This window comes from Achroia grisella, unplaced genomic scaffold, assembly GCF_030625045.1.
Source record: "Achroia grisella isolate CSIRO2021 unplaced genomic scaffold, CSIRO_AGI_Agris_v1 utg402, whole genome shotgun sequence".
NCBI lineage: Eukaryota > Metazoa > Arthropoda > Insecta > Lepidoptera > Pyralidae > Achroia > Achroia grisella.
In genome coordinates, this window is record NW_026712841.1 from 3,762,671 (window position 1) to 3,784,348 (window position 21,678).

General features: G+C 36.7%; 2 protein-coding genes across 6 annotated transcripts in view; one reads left to right on the plus strand and one right to left on the minus strand.

Moving 5' to 3' along the window:
* The window catches only part of LOC131844613 (E3 ubiquitin-protein ligase UBR5), a 36,445-nt gene extending 18,734 nt beyond the window's left edge, over positions 1-17,711 (plus strand). For 4 of the 5 annotated variants that reach the window (XM_059193549.1, XM_059193552.1, XM_059193553.1 and 1 more), the window contains exons 20-50: positions 247-312; positions 403-575; positions 1,239-1,429; positions 1,964-2,118; positions 2,615-2,781; positions 3,225-3,470; positions 3,606-3,836; positions 4,039-4,217; positions 4,907-5,108; positions 6,094-6,272; positions 6,786-6,969; positions 7,233-7,390; positions 8,107-8,312; positions 8,794-8,959; positions 9,729-9,878; positions 10,478-10,596; positions 10,883-10,998; positions 11,081-11,220; positions 11,565-11,641; positions 11,890-12,011; positions 12,245-12,467; positions 12,847-13,035; positions 13,346-13,485; positions 13,602-13,734; positions 14,651-14,758; positions 15,031-15,193; positions 15,568-15,802; positions 15,991-16,197; positions 16,509-16,656; positions 16,896-17,126; positions 17,455-17,711. In XM_059193549.1, coding sequence (XP_059049532.1) covers positions 247-312; positions 403-575; positions 1,239-1,429; positions 1,964-2,118; positions 2,615-2,781; positions 3,225-3,470; positions 3,606-3,836; positions 4,039-4,217; positions 4,907-5,108; positions 6,094-6,272; positions 6,786-6,969; positions 7,233-7,390; positions 8,107-8,312; positions 8,794-8,959; positions 9,729-9,878; positions 10,478-10,596; positions 10,883-10,998; positions 11,081-11,220; positions 11,565-11,641; positions 11,890-12,011; positions 12,245-12,467; positions 12,847-13,035; positions 13,346-13,485; positions 13,602-13,734; positions 14,651-14,758; positions 15,031-15,193; positions 15,568-15,802; positions 15,991-16,197; positions 16,509-16,656; positions 16,896-17,126; positions 17,455-17,667 — 5,217 coding nt within the window. In that variant the 3' untranslated portion in view covers positions 17,668-17,711. The remainder of the gene's footprint in view (positions 1-246; positions 313-402; positions 576-1,238; positions 1,430-1,963; positions 2,119-2,614; positions 2,782-3,224; positions 3,471-3,605; positions 3,837-4,038; positions 4,218-4,906; positions 5,109-6,093; positions 6,273-6,785; positions 6,970-7,232; positions 7,391-8,106; positions 8,313-8,793; positions 8,960-9,728; positions 9,879-10,477; positions 10,597-10,882; positions 10,999-11,080; positions 11,221-11,564; positions 11,642-11,889; positions 12,012-12,244; positions 12,468-12,846; positions 13,036-13,345; positions 13,486-13,601; positions 13,735-14,650; positions 14,759-15,030; positions 15,194-15,567; positions 15,803-15,990; positions 16,198-16,508; positions 16,657-16,895; positions 17,127-17,454) is intronic. The other variant, XM_059193550.1, reaches the window with a different exon arrangement.
* Positions 17,712-19,325: 1,614 nt separating this feature from the next.
* Positions 19,326-21,131, minus strand: LOC131844255 (lethal(2)neighbour of tid protein 2). The gene has a single exon (XM_059193089.1). The coding sequence runs from the start codon at positions 20,910-20,912 to the stop codon at positions 19,428-19,430; it is 1,485 nt and encodes a 494-aa protein (XP_059049072.1). The 5' UTR covers positions 20,913-21,131; the 3' UTR covers positions 19,326-19,427.
* Between the last annotated feature and the right edge of the window lie 547 nt (positions 21,132-21,678).

Genomic DNA, 21,678 nt, shown 5'->3' on the forward strand with positions numbered 1-21,678 from the left:
CTGTAAAAATCTTATATTTATTTTATTTCAAAATAGATTTAGTGGCAAATAACTTTGTACTTAGATAAAATTGATATTGCCCAAGACATAAGGCACAGGACTGTTTTTAAAGCTTACTTTTAAAGCTGTTTTTAAAATTTTGTGTTGGATTTCCACTAAACAGTAACAATATATTGTAATGAAATGTCCTCATAAGAATAGTATTTTTTGTTATTATAAAGTACTAATTTTAATATAATATTATAGGATATCTTTGAATGTAAGACTTGCGGGCTTACTGGATCACTATGTTGCTGCACTGAATGCGCGAAGGTAAAACTATATATATATATATATAACAATTTATAAAATTATTAAATTAAACTATACTTTATATATATCTAACAAAACATACTGTTATAGGTATGTCACAAAGGACATGATTGCAAACAGAAGCAAACTTCGCCCACCGCATATTGCGATTGTTGGGAAAAGTGTCGTTGTAAGGCACTGGTTGGCGGTAACGGTGCAGCACGGTTCGACCTACTCGCTAGACTCGCCAGAGATACTGAACTTGCGACGCATTTCAATTCAAGGTATTTTTTTTTTATTTAATGATATGTTTTATCCCATCCATTCATCAGTCAATCAGACAATGAACTCATCATATTTAATAGATCAGAAGTAGATTTGCAATTGCAAATATACACATCATATTGAAGTTTTAGTTAAAACCGGCGTGGCATTAAAAATATTAGCCTACTTATACTATGTGCGCTTAGTCTGTTGCGGGTGACAATTACCTGTATTTAACCTAGCCAGAATGTTCTAGTCTACAAGAACATTCTGGCAAGGTTAAATTGAAGTTACTACAGTCATTAATGATTTAACATATTACGAATGTGGTACAACAGAAATACGAAGTCATAATTTGTAAATCGCTGTAACTTTCAAGAATGAAACAAAACGTAACTTTCACGCACCATGCTACAGCGCACATGGTATAGGAGCATTAGGTCAACTATAAACTCGCTATAACGCGTGAATTTAGCTAAAACGTATAATGTGTTAATCTCGTATGTGATTTAACTGTGTCTCAAATTAGTTACTAAATCTATCTAAAAGATTTTGTGTGCATGAATAAAAAACAAATGAAATGAAATTAAAGCAACATTATTCATTCATGTAGGACAGAGAGTGTAGAGTTATAGTTTTAAATAATTTGATTTAATATGTACAAAATGTACGTGTGCGTGCAGGGGGGAGTCGATCCTGCTGTTCCTGGTACAGACTGTGGGGCGGCAGGCTGTGGAGCAGCGTCAGTTCCGCGCGGGCGGTAGCCGTGCGCGCGGGCAGCGCAAGCAGCCAGGCTCCGACGCGGAGGTGGACGCGCCCGACCACGACCTCGAGCCCCCGCGGTTCGCGCGACGTGCGCTCCTACACCTACTAGGTACTGTTGTATCTTAGCATATGGCACCTCTTACACTAGTAGGTACTATTACATCTTGGCTTAGCACCTTATATATGAGCGCGCTATATACTTTTTGATTACTAAAATTAATTACCTTTGTTCAAATAATTTAATTTGTTAGAAACAGTTTTTTAGGAAGCCATATTTCAGAAATATGACAGAACTTGGCTAGTGTTAGTGTGCTTGAAATGCGCCAATTATAGAAAAGGTACTTCCATTTTTTTGTGTAAAATTGGAATCACAAATTAACTGACGCCCATTTGAAGTAAGCAGTAAACTTCGTCTATATATATGAACAACACTATGTACATCATGTTATTGCGTGACACCCATGCCTGTCACATCTTGTCGTACCCTACAATTTCACAGCCAAACTCATTGTTTAATCATAAATATACTCATTATTATTAGTATTTTGAAAATATTACTGCGTTGTAATTGTATACCGTAAAAAGTAAAGTAACGAAAGCAGTATAGTCTAATACTAGAATATATTGATATGTGTATGTGCAGGCGACTGGCCCGCGGTGGAGGCGGCAGTGATGTGCGGCGCGAGCGGCGGGGGCACCGACGCGGATACGCGGGCGGGGACTCCGCCTCCGCACCAGTCCGGCACCACGCTGCTCGACAAGTTTACGCACGCACTTATCGTCAAATGCACCAATGAGGTTCGTATACCTGCATAGTTTTTAATTTAAATTAGTGGAATCTTAAATCTCATTGTAGGTACTGACAGTATACGCGAGCGGACTATCAATATGTTGAGCATTAGTTCAAGTCGATTCGATCATCGTGATAAATTGGTTACGAATTAAATACAATGGATTTTAGGGAATTGCATGAAAGACCACCTGATAAGATTCATGAGAGACCTGACTATATATCCATACATACAGCACTTTACTAACAAACCCACCTCTATACATAGGATTCTCGTTAATTCGGCACGATTATTTTTACTGAATTATGCCGTGTAATTCTTGTGAAATATATGGAGTAATGTGTCTTGTTCCCTTGCCATAATCCTGGAACTAATATTTAGCCGTAATAACTGCGCCGTCCATGTGTAAAGAAGCGTGTATATATATTTTGAAATTAATACAAGAATACATAATTAAAACCACATTGAATTTATTTTAAAGTGTATGTTTTAATTTGTAACAGACGTTAGATACATTACTGAACACGCTGAATCATGAGCAGCAGAACGACTCGATACCGGGACGTGCGGAACGTGCGCGCGAAGTGGCGCGTCGGTTCGTGCGATCTGTCGTCCGAATATTTGTAATATTCAGCGTGGAAATGGCGCCGGGCGCTGCTAAGAAAAAAGGGTGAGTATTCTGTTCACATGACATAAGGTATTATAAATTTAAATTACGAGGGTTCATTTTTGAATGTGTAAAGAATAATAAGAAAATAAAATACTGTTTAGGGTGTTGTATTTACAGGACAGGTGAATAGCATTTAAACCAGTAATGGTTTTGTTATTATTGTTAAATTTTATTATTATTATTATTTATTACTTCTATCAATGTATCTTTGAACTTATTTGTTAATTGATTGTACTACAGAAGTTAGTATATACCATTATTAAATATATTTTTGCACTATGATATGGTTTCATGATGTGTTTATATTATTAGTAAATAACATATTGTGTATAAACCCTAAAATTACTTATGCATACTGTTATACATAAATGTGACTTTCATATTATTTTTAATTTACATATTGTATAACGTTATGTTACAATAGTATTATTTTGTCACCATAGCCCCTTGACTATAACCTCATCGTTGGTCCGCTGTCGGCGCGTGTTTGCTGCTCTTGTGACCCTCGCAGTCGAGGAGCTGGTGGAGGCCGCCGATGCTCTGTTGGCGCCGGTACGGCTTGGTGTGGTTCGTCCCACTGCTCCTTTCCCACTGGCCACTACTTATGTGGAACTCGTCAACGGTAGCGAAGACTTGTTTGGAGTTGAACCGCTTTCTACTGGACATTCACGTCATAGTCATACGAGAAGGTATGTACCCATTAATCTCATTATACAAAGATCCCTTGTAGCAATGCTAGGGATACATATGGTACAGTTATAAAAAATATCTAAGAATTATATTATTTTTTTAATTATGATTGCTAAACAGGTTATATATTTCAGAGAATCAAACACAACCGGTGGACGTGGTACTGCCGCAGGCGGTACGTCAATGGGCAGTTCAACATTAGTTCCTGATAGGTCGTCTACCCCTGTAGCAACTGAATACGCTGATGACGTCGCTGGCGAAGCGCTAGGTGGAGATGACGATGCTTCTGAGACTGATGAGCCAAATGTTCCAGCGCCTGTACCACCCTCTGACGCTCAGCATCATGAAGATGTTATAAATGATAGGTAAAAGTTTTAAATAGAAAGAAGCTTATTATTGTTATCGCAAAGTTGCAGTACCTTTAGAACAAAAAGATTAAGGAAAAAGAAATATTAATAGATATCAATGTGTATTTGAATAATTGAATAGAAAGTTTGTGACCAAAAGGGAACATTTTGATTGTGTTATATTATTGTTAATAAATGTGATTATAACTTTCTTTTATAGAGCTCAAGAACAGCATGTGGTAGTAGAAAATGGCACAGAACGTGCAGAAGGCGGTGAGAGTGAAAGTGAACTCGATTTATTGGCTGAAGTTGAGACAGAAAGTGATTCAGATGACCAAGATAATGCTGAGTCTGCACAGCGTAGCGTACAAACTGGCGCTACTCAAGGTTCTGATGCTGGTAGGTGTAATAAATTTCAGTCTTTTACATATTTGAATGGGTAAAAATCTGATAGTTCGTCTATCAAATAATACTTCTTTAATATTCTAATTTATAGATTGTGAAATTGAAATATAGAAGTCATTAATCCAATGAGTTTGAATGTCAGTCAGGTCTGATGATTTTTGAATGTTTTTTGCACATAGTGTAACCCAATTGTAAAACGTCCAATGCTAACTAAGTATTGCGGCTGCGTGACTAGTGTATTATGTTTTTTTTTAAAGTGGTACCGAAGTATATTTCATGCAAAGTCGTCTGCATAGTTACCTCTTGTCTTATTTATTTTAGCCGATTTTCAGTATGTTGGTTAAAGGCTATGAACATATTACAATGAAATTAAAAGGTATGAAGGCATTACAATTTAGTTCTCTGGGAGGGCAGACGTCACATGATGTCTGTAGTTCTGTTCATTTATATAGAAGATGGTTGATAATATTATATATAATATTCTTCAGGTGGATTTGTTTTTTATTCAAGTTACGTATATCACTGATACATATACTTTAACATTTGGCAGGACAGGATCTATACTTTATAGCTTACGCATGATATAGAGGTAGCTACGCATTTAATACGCAGAGGTTATAACAAAGCATAGGCGTGTAAGACTGGACGCATCATTACTTGAATTATCCGATGCAACGCGACAGGCATAGCGTCGCTGCTGTTGTATCCCGAGGACGAGAGCGGCGACTCGACGCAGCCCGAGGACGAGGACTCCGAGGCCGGCGAGACGGACGAGCAGGACGGAGAGCCCGAGCCGCCGCTGCACGACGGCGAGCCGCTCGAGAGACGCGCCGCGCCCCCGGCCAGGCCCAACCTCGCGCCGCACTCCATGCAGTGGGCCATACGGTACTAACTACACTATTAACTGTCTTTACCGTGCACTCCTTCACGCGTGAGAGAATGTGCATCGAAATACATACAAAGAGAACGAGATAGACCGCGCGCCAGCTCGCGGAATTCAGCGTTCTCCAATCGTGCAAGCTTTAGCGCCATTTTTAATAATTAATTATCATTGCAAAATGGCGGACATCTGACTATGGAACGAGAACATAATTATAGAGTTTTGATAATTTATCAAACGTGTCTTCGTTTCATAAGAGTTTTGATAATTTATCAAACGTGTTGTCGTTCTTTCTTTCTATGAAATAAAAAAAATTAAAGTAAAGTGAAATAACATGAATCATACACGGAAATACGCATGAAGGAATGTAGAAAATAAGTTTTTAAATGCAATCCCTCAGGATTGTGCGCGCTGGCTTTCCGTGCGAAAACATTTACCACATACGCAATTTCCTAATAGTTGAGATTAACTGTTAAGAATACATCAACTGTTAGGAAATTTTACTACTAATTTACCACTTATAAGAACTTACAAAAAACCTACTGCCACTATTTAAGGGCCTGTCCCAGAAATGAGAAGACGGAGAAGTGTCAAAACCTGGAACTGTGTAACATTTTCATACAATTGACCAACACGAGACTAGTGGCAGAAGTCAGTCGCGTCTAAAATTTATTAGTTTCAATTGAATTTGATATTTCTACATCTGCCATACTGCCTTAAACAAAAAGTAGATCTTAATAAATATTAAAAACGGCGTCATTATAAGTTTATTCAAAATGGTAGATTCGTTTGGAGCTTGCACGTCGGTGTTATCAGCAACTATTGTTTTTGCTCTATTCCTTTACAATCCTCCATCTAGAAGAACATTTAATTTGTCTATACTTACTATACCTTGTACCTATTTCTTTACACTACCATCTAAGCGGAATATTCCTTGCCCCCATTTCTTTACAATGCTCCGTCTAAGCTATATATGGGTGTACATTGCAGCAACCGCGAGCCGAACCGCGCGGCCAGCAGCAGCGCGAGCGGCGTGCGTCTGTCGGGCGGGTCGTCGCTGGTGTTCATCGACCCCGCCACGCTGCGCCGCTCGGCCGCCGCCGCCGCCGCCGGCGCTCACGACCCGCACTCCACCTCCACCACCGCCTCATGCCTTGCTAGAGCTTTTGGTGAGTCCAAGATATATGCTACCTTTACACTTGAACTCTTTAAAAGGAACGGTTGAAGTAAACTCGTCGTTATGTGTGCTCGAGTAGTGTTGTGCGTCTGGAATGTCATCGACTCGTAACGCTCTTAACCTCACGCTTCCACATTTTTCCCTAACACCGACTTTGTAGTCGTTATATAGAGAATTGCGTGAGTAACTGTCATAGTAGGGAAACAGGTACACAAGAATGCCTACTAACATTTTTGAACATTCGGTTCAGCCCGAAGAGAGAGATATAATTAACGTGTCACTGCTATATTAACCATCGTTTTATAATTCATTTCTGATGGTGTGGAGGAAGACCAAACGCCAGATAGAATAAATTTATTCCAGGTAGAAACGTCCAATTCTATTGGATTCTATTGGATTTGGAGGACGTCTATTCTATTTGTACAATTCTATTATCTAATAATACGTATTTCAATTATGTACTTGTAACAGTAATATAATAATTATCAATTGTCGTTTCGTTTAGGTATTGTGATTCGTCAAATAGCCGATCTCATATGGGAGTATGAGCGCTTGACGGTGCCGCTACCGCGTGCTGAGAGACTCTCCTACCGAGAGGCACTTCGTCTTCAGTGCTATCTCGAGAGGCAACTAAAAGCTACCTGGGACTGGCTGGTTACTGTTATGGATGCAACAGAAGCACAACTAAGGTAATTTGAAAAAAAAAAAAATATATATATATATATATATATAATTAAAAAAATCTCTTTTATTAATATTGTTAAATTATCAGACACTTTATTTTCTAAATTTAAGATTTATATATGCTGTAAAAACATAAATGCATTATTTTGTATATAAATGTTCACAATATTTTCTCCAAAGTATTCACTATGTGTGTGTCAAGCTTAAGTTTCATGCATATTATATGTTTTCTACATACTATTTATTACTTTGTTTTATATTTATACAGATTTGGTGCTTCTCTGACATCAAACAATGCAGTTAACACAGGCACGGAAAGTAACCGCACCAGTGTGCCAGCTGTGAGGCGTACTACTTCATTCACTTCTCCAGCAACTCGTATAATTGGATTTTCAGAAGGACCTAGGTCAAGGGATCGCGAGCAGGGTAAGTGTCACATATTCATAGTAGTTGGGATCATCCATTGAACTATTTTGCGCAGATCTATGATATCACTTAATGTACTATGAATATAAGGTCCCCCTATTCATATATTGCGTGTTCGGGTGTGGTGTCATGAGCTTTACAAAATAATAACACAGGATATTTTATCACGATTGTAATACGACAATACGGGACTACATCGTATATCTGACTGGGGAGGGACGTGTAGTAGGTGCGGTATGCAACGCGATGTAATTTAATCTCTTGTATTATTACTGTATGTGTGTGTGCATAGCACACCTACCTATTTATTAAGTAATGATAAAAGTAAAAGATTGTTAATTATAACTATTTAGTACTCTGTAACTATTTGTATATAATTTAAAGAATTAAGTTGTAGGGATACTCTGTTTATTTTTGCATTCCTCACCCTTGTTAATATTCATTTAAAACAACGTTTATCAAAAGAGCAATACGCAAGTTTCTTGTTCATTCATCTTGTGACGACTCTGCGTTCCAAATGAGTGATGGAAAATATGACTATTCAAAAGAGCTTATATATTATACATATTATAAGCAATAAAGATTTATGTATATATTAAAATAAAAATTATTTCAATAAAGATTACTTTATATTACTCTATTGCTATAGTCATCTAATATGACTAGATATCTCTGTGTTGATTGTCCAGGGTTTTGTTTATTATTTTATCGTTTAGGCGTGGAGGCCGGCAGCGCGCGGCGCGAGTTCCTGGCGTACTGCCTGTCGCTGCTGCGCGCGCACAGCGCCGAGCACGCGGAGCAGCTGCCCGTGCTGGACGTGGCCGCGCTCAAGCACGTGGCCTACGTGCTCGACGCGCTCGTCTACTACATGCGAGCAGCGCAGCCGCAGCCGCACCACCATCACCACCACCTCTGGCCTTCGGTAACTATACACGCCGATGGTTATCTTCTGTAGGAGACGTCTTATTTTGTTCTTTTTGTGATTGGTTTTCAGTTTTGTTATTTATTATTGCACATATAATAGGTACGTCATAGTAATCTATGTATGTACAGTGCAGATATCTCTAATATGTAAATAAAATTAAAAACCTTATTTATTACATTAATATAGGAAAAAATATATTAAACATGGGTTCATTAATATTTTTCAATTATGTACATTCACATTATATGGACTCTAGTTGGGTGTTGCATTTTCTTACCGTAAACATTCATTTGTATACAGTTTTATAAATGTCTACATGTCAAATTTAGTTTTTATTCGATCACTGATCTTTACTAAATTATTTTATGTTTTGCTTTGTATACACTTTAATATGCTGTAAATATCTTTAAATATTATTGCTTATTATTCATATAAATTTATATTTTTTAGAAATTGACATTATTAATATTTGTATTAGGATGAGAACGAAAATGAAGAGGGCGATGAAGAAATGGTAGTAGGCGGAGGAGCCGCTGTAGAATCGGACAACGAAACAGACAGCGCCCGCGGTCGAGCACATGCATTCTTCCAAAGATCTGACTCTACACTGTGTTTAGGATGCCCACCACCAGATCCGTTCAACAGTTAGTATTATATATTTTTTATGTTGTAGAAAGATATAGTATTAAGTATTCAGTTCCACAAGGAAGTCACTAATTTATAAATGATATCCCTGTAGTGGAGGGAGATCAGTGACGAATGTAACGCGAAGAATGCACTGTTATTATTGCAATTATTTATAAAAAAGGACTTGCGCCATGGTATCACCTCACCACTGTAGCATTATGTATGATGTGATGAGGTGTCTCTACTTAATTTGTTTTTTTGTAGTGTCTAGGTAGTGAGTATACAGGTTTAATGATTGAGCGGTATTAGTAAGTTTATTAGATAGCATGCTACATGACTTATTAATAACGCGCACAATCAACGCGGAGTCGTAACGTGGACTGACTTTACACTGAACTTAAATCTAAGGTACATAGAAATGTAAAGAAATGGAAGAGTGCACAGTGTGAGCGTTAACAGAAATATTACAAGTGTAGGCACATAACCATATATAAAACAAAGTCGCTTTCGGTGTCTGTCCGTCCCTATGTATACTTAATCTTTAAAACTACGCAAAGGATTTTGAAGAGGTTTTTTTTAAATAGTTCGAGTGATTCAAGAGGAAGGATTATATGTATAATACATGTACACCCGTGCGAAGCCGGGGTAGCTAGTATATTATATATAAAATAGTTTCCAGCACTCAATTGTTTATTTCAATTGTAAATTTGTTTAAAAGGGAGAATCTTTTTTTAAACTAAATCTTATATTTATAATTTGTAATCATTATGACATTGAATTATTCAGTGACGATGCAAGAAGCGCTGCCGTTGGCGGACCAACCTCAGTTGTTGCAGCCGAATGCTCGGCGCGAGGAACTGTTCGGGATGCCGCGGCAGCCCGTAACTGTGCCTGCTACCGGCGATGCGCCGCCAGGCGTCAACAACCCGCTCGAAGGTATACACATGAAAAACTACCGTCCACATTTTTTCACATATTCAAATGACATAAGTCACTTAGATGACTATCTTATACATATATGTGAATAAATCTACAGACATCACAACATTTCATAAATTATTATTGCTAATACTTAAGGTAAAATTCAAGATATAATTCTATCTAATGAAATTGTTGGATCTTAAAATTATTCAGCATAGCTAATATGCTTTGTTATGCTATGTTAGAGATTGTATCATTATACTGTCTTATGGTAGAAACATAATGTTCATATTTAGTTAGATACCAACAGCATACACAATATTTTTCATATTGTGTATGCTGTTTGTTTCTAAATAAACATGTCAATAAATACCGTCACAGTCCCTAAATAAATGTAAGAATAAAAAAAAACTGTTATCCCAGATGAGGTAGTCAGAGTAGTTAGAAAATATAATCATATATCACTGATTGAAAGGTATATTATTCCAGAATGTCAGACTTTACGTAGTATAATCACCATGTTATAACACACAAACGCCCAGATAAAAGGTTACATGTGGATATTAGATTCCAAGTTACATTATAGGGTGTTATAATTGGTATCGTTTGCTCAGTGGTCCCACGGCGGCTGGGCCTGTCGACGCGCAGCACGGAGCGAGGCTGGTCTCCGCCCGCGAGGGCCGCGTCCGCGCCGCCCGCACACACGCACTCGATCGCCAGGGACGAGCCACAGGTACTGAGATCGTGACATTTGCACACTCAATCATCTCTTCCGCTCACATCCAATAGTTTTTCCCGATTAGTTCCCTGTCTCATTCCAATAGGAATAGAAACGGTCAGGGCCGATGTACGAAACATGGCAGTGCCCTCAGACTAAAATCGTATCTGTCAGACAGATTCTTAGCTGCACCATAAGTTCATCCGAGGGTTTGTATTGCCCTTTGCATTCAAATAAAATACTGTGTTACTTATGTATGCATAAGTGCAATGAACATTGTGTAATTTATCTTTTATTTTAGGATCTTTCATGCACAAAGGATACGACAACGAAAATGGACGTAGACACAGACGGAGAATACTTATCTGATTCAGATTCAAACGATGCGAGGCAGATATCACGGAAGAAGCACCACAGGTACAAACGGATATATTCAGAGTTTAACTATCAATGATATTGAGAGGTTATTATCTTATATATTGTGCTTATTTATTTATAGGCACCCACATTCAGTGTCAGCCGGCACTAGTTCTCTACAGGATTTGAACACACAGCCCTCAGAGTTCCACACGCTAGTTGATACAGCCTGTTCCATTATTGAAGCACCTCACCAACAGGTGTTAGCTACGCCTTCACCAGGTAAGGCTAAACATACTTAATGTATTTATATATTTTTTATATTTGTTTAATGTAACGAACGGAAAAGACCTCAATTAGTAATTCAATCCTACCGCTATTGAATCTACATTTGTGTAATCTATGTATCATACAATTTAGAATCTGTTTTGTTATACTTCTGATATGTTTAGTAAATAATCTAGGCATGACTTCATATCCACCATAAGTAATTTTTGAAGTATAAACATATTTTGCTTATTTATTATTAAAATTCACAGGCTATGTTTAAAGATTTTTCGCTAAAACTTGAAAACTGTTTTTAGAAACTGTGTTGAAATATGATAATTATGTGTAAGTTCTTGCAGGTCCCAGTAACAGTACTACGGCGGAGTCCCGTGCTTCTACCTCGCGCAGTCCCGGCAAGACCGTTATTGTACGTGCTGTAAGTCACTCCACTTATTTGGGGGACTTTTTATTATAATAATTAGTACCCCACTTCATTGGTTCAATTATATTTCGATGGGAAACAATTAACAAATAAATGGAGGGATGTTTTATTTGTCAAAATTTTATCTTATGATGATTTTCTTTTGAATTTATCATAATATGTTATAGAAAGAGCGGAATTTATCATATCTTTTTAATTAATGGTATATTTACGAAGTGAGTTGATTTAAAATTGGTCAACAGGGTGAATTATTGAGCGCGGCTGATCCATTGGAATCTCAAGAGATTTCGGCACATGTTACTGTTGAGACTACTGGCCTACCTCCCCCGCCGCTTCTGCCGCCGTTAAATGTATCAGTGCAACCGTGAGTTGATTTATTTAATTTTCTATTTCATTGACTGTACCTTCCGAAGCTGTTTCTCGAAGTTGTGTACATATATATTATAATATTACTCTAATAATAGACTGAATAAAATAATAATATGATTGAATTTATTTTACTTTTGTATCTAATTTTAATTTCTAAATATATCAGTATCAGTAAAGTAATTAATATTTACTCCAGTAATATGAATACTAAATAAAATATGCACACAGTCCCGTGTGTCCGTCATTGGGTGCGTCAGTTTCACACGACTTACTCCTGGGCCGCTGGCGACTGTCCCTGGATCTATTCGGTCGCGTGTTCACGGAAGACGTCGGCCTCGAGCCGGGCTCCGTCGTTGCCGAGCTGGGTGGCTTTCCAGTGAAAGAGGTCAAGTTCCGCCGAGATATGGAGAAGTTGAGGAATGCGCAGCAGCGAGACTTAACTTTGCACAAGGTAATGTGGAGAAAGAAGAGGGTGCTTGATTATTTCTTTTTTTATATTGTCATATTAGTTGATCTACTGTCACCTATTATTGTTATGTGTAGAAAACTTGAAACATCGAACAAAGTTTTATAATTTACCTAATTATCTGCTTTGAAATTGAAATTTCCACCTAATTACACAACGCCTGCAATACCACGGCCAATAGTTATTAAATTAATGATATAATTAAAGAGAAATATTGAGGCATTTTCTCTCAGTCAGTGCATTAAAAAAAATATTTCTATTATGTATCTAGTAACCATATGAAATATAGTATAATTAGCTGTTTGTGTCTCAATGCAACACTGCAATGATTTAATAGTGTTATTAATATGAAATTGTTGGACAGATGGAACGCGACCGCGCCAAGTTGCTGCAGCAAACGTTCGCGGAGCTGAACAGCGCATTCGCGGGACAAAACCGGCGCGCGCACAGCGGCCACCCGCCGCTGGCCGTCAACCGCGTCAAGGTCACCTTCCGCGACGAGCCCGGGGAGGGCAGCGGCGTCGCGCGCTCCTTCTACACCAGCGTAGCCGAGGTTCATATTCTATGACGCTTTATTCTCCAATATTCGTTTTTTTAATTTTACAGTACCATTCTCATTATGAGCATACTAGCTGCCGCAACTTCATCTATATCACACATACTTGACAATTAGCCTAATTTACTTATCTTTTACAATTATTGCTAAGTGTTATTCTGATGTAAGTTATATTACTGTAAAGTTGCATTAAATCCATTCAGTGGTTTATGTTCACATATGTCATCTTATATATACTTACTTTAAAAAACCTTTTTTGTTACTGTGTGTCAAGTGTGATTTTTTTTACGAAATATATTATTTACAGGCTTTACTCGCCAATGAAAAGCTGCCACCTCTAGAGCCTGCGACGGGCAGCGGTAGCAACAGTAGCAGCACGAACGGTACTTCCGGCTCGGCTGCATCGGGAGCCAATGCCGGCGCGGCTAGCAGCAATAATGGCACACGGTATGGTTAATGTTACAACGATTAATACAATAAATAATCAGCGCCGACGATATAAGGCAGATATGTCATCATGGTCGGTTAGCGTACAGTGTTGACATAGTGGTGTCGTCGTACAGGAGCGGTGCCGGGGGACGCGCGCGGTCCAAGGAGGCGGCCCGGCGAGCGCCCGGCCGCCCCGCGCCCCGCCCGCCCGCCGCGCGCGAGCCGCGCCGGCTGCTCAGCGTCGACGCCAGGCCCTACTCACCACAGGTACCACACCACACCGCACCACACCGCACCACACCGCACCACACCGCACCACCATACGTGCCAAATATCTAGCACAACCACCCGTCAAATGTTCATCATTAACTGTTTCTGTTGTACGACGCGGGATTCGACCGAGAAAATAATGTGTATGTAAATGTACGCAAACTGAACGAACAATGAAACAATGCGCGACAGTATGCGAATTCCCACGTTCTTCAATCGTAAATGATTTTGTGCCTTTTTTAAATAAGACTCACGCAGGAAAGTATGTATTATAAATGTAGACAAAGAGAACGAGAAAAAGCAGCCGGCAGCTCGCGCATTCCCGCGTTCATCATCGTGATTGTAAAAATTAATAATCATTGTAAAATGGGTGACATCTGAGTTAGTAAAACGTAATTTTAGTTTGTGCGCGCTAATTTTACCGCGCGTGGTCCTAATCGCGTGTGAAAGAATATAACGTGAAAAGACAGCGATTTAATAAGATAATGTATTCCAGACAGCTACATTTTTGAAAGGAATAGAGTATTTATTGGGTTGCTCATTAAAATGCAGCTGGTAGACATACGTTCATTGTATACATACAAATATGAATATTTTTTACCTAATATACGAAAATATAAAATAATAATATTTATTCACGCGAATCTCTGAAACACTGACTGTATAATTACATGTAAATGTATAGATTTCTTCTTACTGAAAAGATAAAATCGTTTTAATTGCAGTTTATAGAATAAATATTTCATGGTTTAATGACTGAACCAATCTTAATTAAATTTATTATAAATATAGACTGTATCACGAGGATGAATAATAATATTGGTATCTGTTATCTCAAAAGAAAAGCAGATTAATTTGTGTTAAGGTTTATAAGTGAAATTTACACAAATTTTAGCCTCTTTTTCGTATACAGGCCGCCCCTGGTACTGAGGGCGCCGGCTACAGCGGAGACCGCCCAGGAGGACACAACGAACATCTCACACTTCATCAAGCTCAACTCGGTGAACGATTATATCCTAAGGTAAAGAGATTACTACTTATTATCTATTCTGTAACAATTATATGGCTCGAAGGGGCTATGCATCAATCTATTTCTTTCTTTTTTTTTTGTTTGCAATAATTCATTTTTCCAACAACCATTTTTTTGGATGCTAACCTTAAATAATTTAATACGTAGTTTTTTTTTAGTATATTGTTATTATATAATTTTCATCATTATATAACAATCATAATATGTATAGTAAAATGCACAAGTAGTGTGATAGATAATAGTTATTATAATTATTATTATAGGTTCATTCCCTTCATCCAACGTTCGCGGGCAAAATAACTGGCATGCTGCTGGAATTGACGCCGGCGCAGTTGTTGGTGCTGCTCGCCAGTGAAGACGCGCTAAGGCAAAAAGTTCGTGAAGCAATGGATCTCATTGTCATGCATCCTTCAGAGGCAATACTCGGTGAGTTGTGATTATATTTTGGGTTTTTAATACTATACTTATGTACAAGAAACTCTTGATGAATTACTTTATAATTTTCTTATATCAATTTAATGAATGCACACCAATGTGAACATTCCTTTTATTTATAGTCTACTAGCTGCCCGGAAAACATTGTTTCATAATAAAAAAAAAATTAGGGGTCACCACTTATGACTTAGGGGTATGAAAATTATAATTAATTATTCTCGGACCTATTGAATATGCATGTAAAATTTCATAAAAATCGGTCTAGCTATTTTGGAGGAGTATGGTAAGTATCATTGTGGCAAGAATTTTATATATAAGATATTCCAAAACAAAACAATTTCAATACTTATTTAAATTTAACACAGATTTGGACGTATTTTCGCTGTCGGAGCGTGGAGGCGCGGGCGGCGGCAGCGGCGGCAGCGGCAGCGGCGCCGGCGGCTCGGGCGGGGGCGCTTCGGGGGCGGGACCCTCGGCTCCGGCGGCGGCCGCCGACGACGCAGCGCCGCTGTTCTACTCGCCCGGCAAGCGCGGGTACTACTCCCCTCGGCAGGGCCGCGCCACGCCCGAGCGGATCAACGCCTTCAGGAACGTCGGCAGGTGCGTGCTTATTGCTTACAGTCTTTCGAATGTTATAAGTATTTGGTCACGAAACTATCTTACTAATTGCCATAAAATTATTCATGTTAAGATCCGTTTAATAATATAAATAACGTATATTAAACACGAAAGTTTTAAAAATAATTTTGACTCCCATTTTATTTTAAACTACTCGTCATTTTTTCTAGGATTATTGGACTATGCTTACTTCAGAATGAGTTGTGTCCGATGTTCTTGAACCGACACGTACTCAAATACGTCCTAGGCCGACCGGTGCGATTCCATGACTTGGCATTTTTTGATCCCGTCGTCTACGAAAGTCTCCGACAGCTCGTGGTGGACGCTGAGACTGGCGACTCCCATTCACTCTTTGCAGCTCTTGATCTCAACTTTAGGTAAGTATTTGTTTAGTTTCTTTAATACTTTTCATCAATTGAATCACATCAGATCTTTTCTCTGTATAAAATAATTTCAAGTGATATCAAATATTTTTCTACCATATCTCCTCACAATGTATAACAGTTTATTTTTATTAGTGTGTTGTATAAAATATTTCACCACAATCTTATACTTTTAAAGAAGCCATTTTGGTACAAAATTACGATAAATCGGTCTTTCATAAATACAGTTAAATTACGAGTATTAGCAATGTACATATATTCTTGTAATTAAAATAGTTATGAAGTCAATTCTAATTTCTTTTCAGCTTGGAAATGTGCGAAGAGGAAGGGGGTGGTTGCGTGGAATTGGTGCCTGGAGGACGAGAACTTGAAGTGACAGCGCTTAATGTGTATGACTATGTCCGCAAGTATGCGCAACATCGGATGCTGATCTCGCAAGAGAAAGCCCTCGAGGTACAGTAGTCAGAAAATATCTTTATTCACTAAATGAAAATATGATACAAAATTCTATACTTAAATCTAGACATTCTCTACTACATACATTTTTGAAGGAACAATATTTGTTAAATTTTAGTAGGTATGTTAATTAATTCTTTATAAGAACATAATAAATAACTTTCTTTTTTTTTTTGTTTCTATGACAGTGTTATGCATTGTAGTAAATAAAATTGAAAGAACTTTTTCTGTTATAGGCAATGCGTGTAGGTGTTCTCGACGTATTACCGGAGTCGGCATTGGAAGGCTTGACTGCAGAGGATCTTCGGCTTCTTTTAAATGGAGTGGGTGACATAAACGTGGCGGCGCTAGTTTCCTACACGAGCTTCAACGATGAAAGTGGCGAGCCCCCGGAACGCCTCGCGCGGTTTAAGCGCTGGCTCTGGGCCATAGTAGATAAGATGACTCATCTCGAAAGACAAGACTTAGTAAGTTGTCCTAATATTTTACTTTAATTTAAACTTTATAGCACAATTTTCTCTACGAGATATATTTTTTACCTTACATGTGTATACATATAAACCTCATCAATATTATAACCTGAGGTCAAAGTAATATAACTCACCATATTTTCAAATTATAGCCCTATTATGTTATTATATATATTAGCGCCGGTGACCAGTAGTTTACAATCCAACAAGTAGTAGTAGTAGGTTAAATCTGGATGACACCAGAAAATTGTGCTATTTTGATAATCGCTAGGATTGTAATAATTTAATTATAGGGACAATGGTTAAACAAAAATAATAATTTTAGGTGTACTTTTGGACTGGATCTCCTGCGCTACCTGCATCCGAAGAAGGTTTCCAGCCGATGCCGTCGGTGACAATTCGCCCCGCAGATGATGCTCACCTACCCACCGCTAACACATGCATTTCGAGACTCTACATACCATTGTACTCGTCACGGCATGTGCTCAAGCACAAATTACTGCTTGCTATAAAAACCAAGAACTTCGGCTTTGTTTAAATACTCGCTGCCATTGTATATTATTTGGTTTTAAACCCATTCAAGTAAGACTGCTCTTAAATCTTGTTGATTTTATAGTATCGTGAGTCATATTCATGCAAAAAAATATTTAACATCTTGTTTTTGTAATTAATTTGAAGTACTTATAGTACAATTATAGAAAGGTATGTTTTGTAAAAAAAACAAATATGACTATAAATTATTGACTAAACATGGCTGGGGTATGTTTGACTGAATAGATAATATTCAAATATGCAGTAATTTTAATTCTATCTTAACAACTCCACTTGCAAAAGCGCATAGTAATAGTTGAACTATTAACATTGAAGCCCATATATATATTATATTATTTCAAAAACTAATCCCGGCATTGCTACTGTACAGCATATTTAAAATTTGTTTAAATGCTAATTTATAAAAATTTTGTATTGATATTTTGAAAGTAATAAGGGCCTAATTTAATAGTGCATTTGATTACTTTCCTTGTTTATTTATGTAAATCTTTGGTTGACAGGAGATAAAGGCAGCGTGATTTGAAATATTCAAGAATATTTTTAACTGTTTATATAGCTTTGTTATATAGTTAAAATTATATAAGATTAGAATAAACTGGGGTATAACGTAACTACAGTAACGTTTGAGAGCTTGGATAAAGAGGCGTAGCGTCCGAGCATTGTGGGTTTTGTGATATCAGAGGAAGTATTTATGCGCCTCAATTTCTAAAAATAAGATTATAATTAGATTTCTTTTGATTAGTTGTATTGATATGGTTCATAATAAACAACTCTCAAAATGCTTATATTGTTGTTTTCTTGCAACTCACCCAAAATATCATGGTCTGTAATAAGTTTATACTTAAATAAGTAGTAGGTATAAATGAGGCCATGTGACATTGTTGTTACTGCAGCCACCTTAGCAGAATATCTCTTGAGAAGTTTTTGTCGAGATCATTATAGCACTTGCTGATTTGTCAGTGCAATTATCACAAGAACATGTAGTCACGAACATTGATTGCAGTAGCTGCATAACCAAAACAAATATTGATGTGATAAGGTATGGTTTTTTTATTTGTGGGCAAATTACAATGTCTTTAATAACAACTTACAGGTTTACTGTCGTGATAATATAATAACAATCTATTGGTTGTGGTATTTATATTTGATAGGTAGCTTGTAAAATTACTGTATTACCTTGTGAATTAACCCCAGTTCAGACATTCTGTACTAAAGCATACTGATATTTTAAATGCCAAAGTGTTTCCTTCTATGTTTATTACCATTTCAGACCTATACTCGTTGAATATATAAAATTTATAAAGTTGTTAACATCTATTATATATGATAAAATGGACTATGTTAGTACTAAAAATAGAAGAGTTGATGAAGATGAAATTAGGCCAGTGCATTGTGACAAATTTAGAAATTAGCTGATGGTACGAATTAATATATACTACCTAACTGATGAACTAATCTGGAATAATTTTAAATGGAGGTCAACCTGACTAATAAACATGTTAGCAAGCATCTGTGTCAATATTACACATTACTCATATTACTCCTTCCATCCTCTCCCACCCTAGTTAGAATGACCAGAAAAAGACAGCCAGAAATAAAAATAAGTAATATTAGAATACTTTTAATTACAAAAATATATGTCTATAACAATTTAACAAATAGAAAATATAACAACTTTTTAAAATTTTACTTAAGCTATTTCAAATACTTATAAGATTGAAAACTTTATTCTTATACTATTCTTTACTACTGGACTTTAGAAGCTGCATTTAATTCTGATGATATTTTTTTGTACACACCATAAAGAATAGTGAAATGACACACATGCAACAATGCACTTGTTAGGCTTGTGCTTGGATAAGTATTCCAACAAAGTTCAATAACAGCTAAAATTAAAAATCTAATAATAACACGAAAATTGCAAGACCACAACAAGTATGGTAAACTGTGAAAATACCAAGAGTAAAATTGATAATGTAGACTCCTTGCACAAACAATTCCTATGAAGTTTACTACAAACATTGGAAGAATAAACAGCTGACTTAATATATCAAAATTTATATTGTAATGTGTATTCTCTTTTTCTTCATGGCTAATAGGTCTTTTTGCAACTTTTTTCTCATTCTTCTGTGATGATTTCTGTAGCATTGCTTCAAATGAACTTAGAAAATTTTCTTGCTCTTTGGTAATTTTTTCCTCAGCTTTCACATCAACTTTCTTTTTAATTTTATTTAATTTTGTTCTTCTCTTGTTTTCTATATTTTTGGCATCAATCTGTGGTTGAACTTGCTTTTGCACATACTTCAGTCTACAATAACTCTTAAAATATTGAGTACACATGGGCAGAAATATAATAAGCAATACAACATGTAGAGCCAGTAAAGATAGATGAAAACATTTATTCTCAAATGTGTCTATATCTAAGAACCTGTAGTTGACTGTCCATGTGTGATTGAACACACGCCCCACATCAAAACTGCCTTTTAGATATGTTACAGGATTGCCTATTAGAAAAGGTAACCCTAGCACAAACTGTATGATCCCACAAATAAACAGTTGCTTCAAAGTGCCTGCTAGACCTAAATTAATTAAATAAAAGAAAAACAAAGCTGGTGCATACAAGAGGATATTCATTTTTACAGACACTCCTAAACTATAGAAAATGCTACCAAGAGACCACCTTTCATCTATAAAGAAATTAAGTGAAGTGTACAACAGAAGCACTGCTATAGGGTCATTAAACAACCGCAGTACATATATAGAGTGAATTCTGTATGATGTTAAAATAGTAATTATAAGAACATATGGTGGTACTTTTTTTGTTTTTATATAAATTCTTAACACTAGTATCAATTGTAACAGGTAGATTCCAATGAACACATATTGAGCAAGTCTAACATTGTCACCATAATTTGTGAGGAAGTAAAGGGCGGAGTAAATGTAAACGAAGCCAGCTGGATATACTAACGGTCCAGTGTCACCACGAAGCTTGCTGTAATCGAAGGTACCATTCAGAAATCCTTCGCATTCCTGCATATACGCATTCCAGTCAATTTCAGTATATGGTACTCTTTCAACTACCAGTACGTTGATGACAAGTTCGGCAATGATAATGAGGACTGCAGTAATCGGTAGCTGAGCTGGATTCATGACTAGACCTACTGCATAGGACCAGGTAAACATCTTTTTGAGTTCTTGAAACATTTCGGAGAATTTATTTCGATTGCCCATTCCAAAGAGAAATGATAAGAAAAATAGATATGTTATAACTGTCGTTCAATATTGGTTTTTATCACCGTCACTACTATCTATCTAAATATATTGAGCACCTGGCATTAATTATTCTATTTTAAGACTTCGCTGCAAGCACCGGTGCCATGAAAAATTAAAATAGCTGGGGAAAAGGAAGCGACAGCACAGATTAGAAAGACTATGTGACAATGACAGTGACGGATCATCAGCATAGATTAAAATTTAATTTATTTAACGTACTACGATCGATATTCGCATACTTTATGCTTTAATTCATCACATTTTTGAAAATTTTCGCCAAACCAAATTGAAAAATAATTTGAGATGTAAGCTTTCTATGTGTACTTATATAATTTTTTGCTATAAAATGATTGGCACTTAAAACAAGGAATTTAAGGGACTGTTCCTGTGATGCTTATTGTCTATAAATATTTTTTTACAGCCTTTACTTAATTTTTTACACTTTTACTTTATTTTACCTTAAACAATAAATAGGTCATTCAAATAGACAAAGTTTTATAGAAGCATCTGGTCATTAGATCTTAAAGGAAAAATATATTTTTATACGTGGTTTATTAATTTACATACTTGTTTATATGCAACATGCAATATCAGTTGGGTTAAATAATTATCAAAAAATATGTAGTTATAGATATGTAGATGTAAATAACATTTTTTAAGTAATTGTTAAAATAATAATTATTGACGGGACAGTTATAATTACTATTAAAATGTTTTCAAATTA

What these genes read in the sequence shown, in the direction of transcription:
- LOC131844255 (XM_059193089.1), bottom strand. Translation starts at nt 20,912, where the DNA reads ATGGGCAATCGAAATAAATTCTCCGAAATGTTTCAAGAACTCAAAAAG.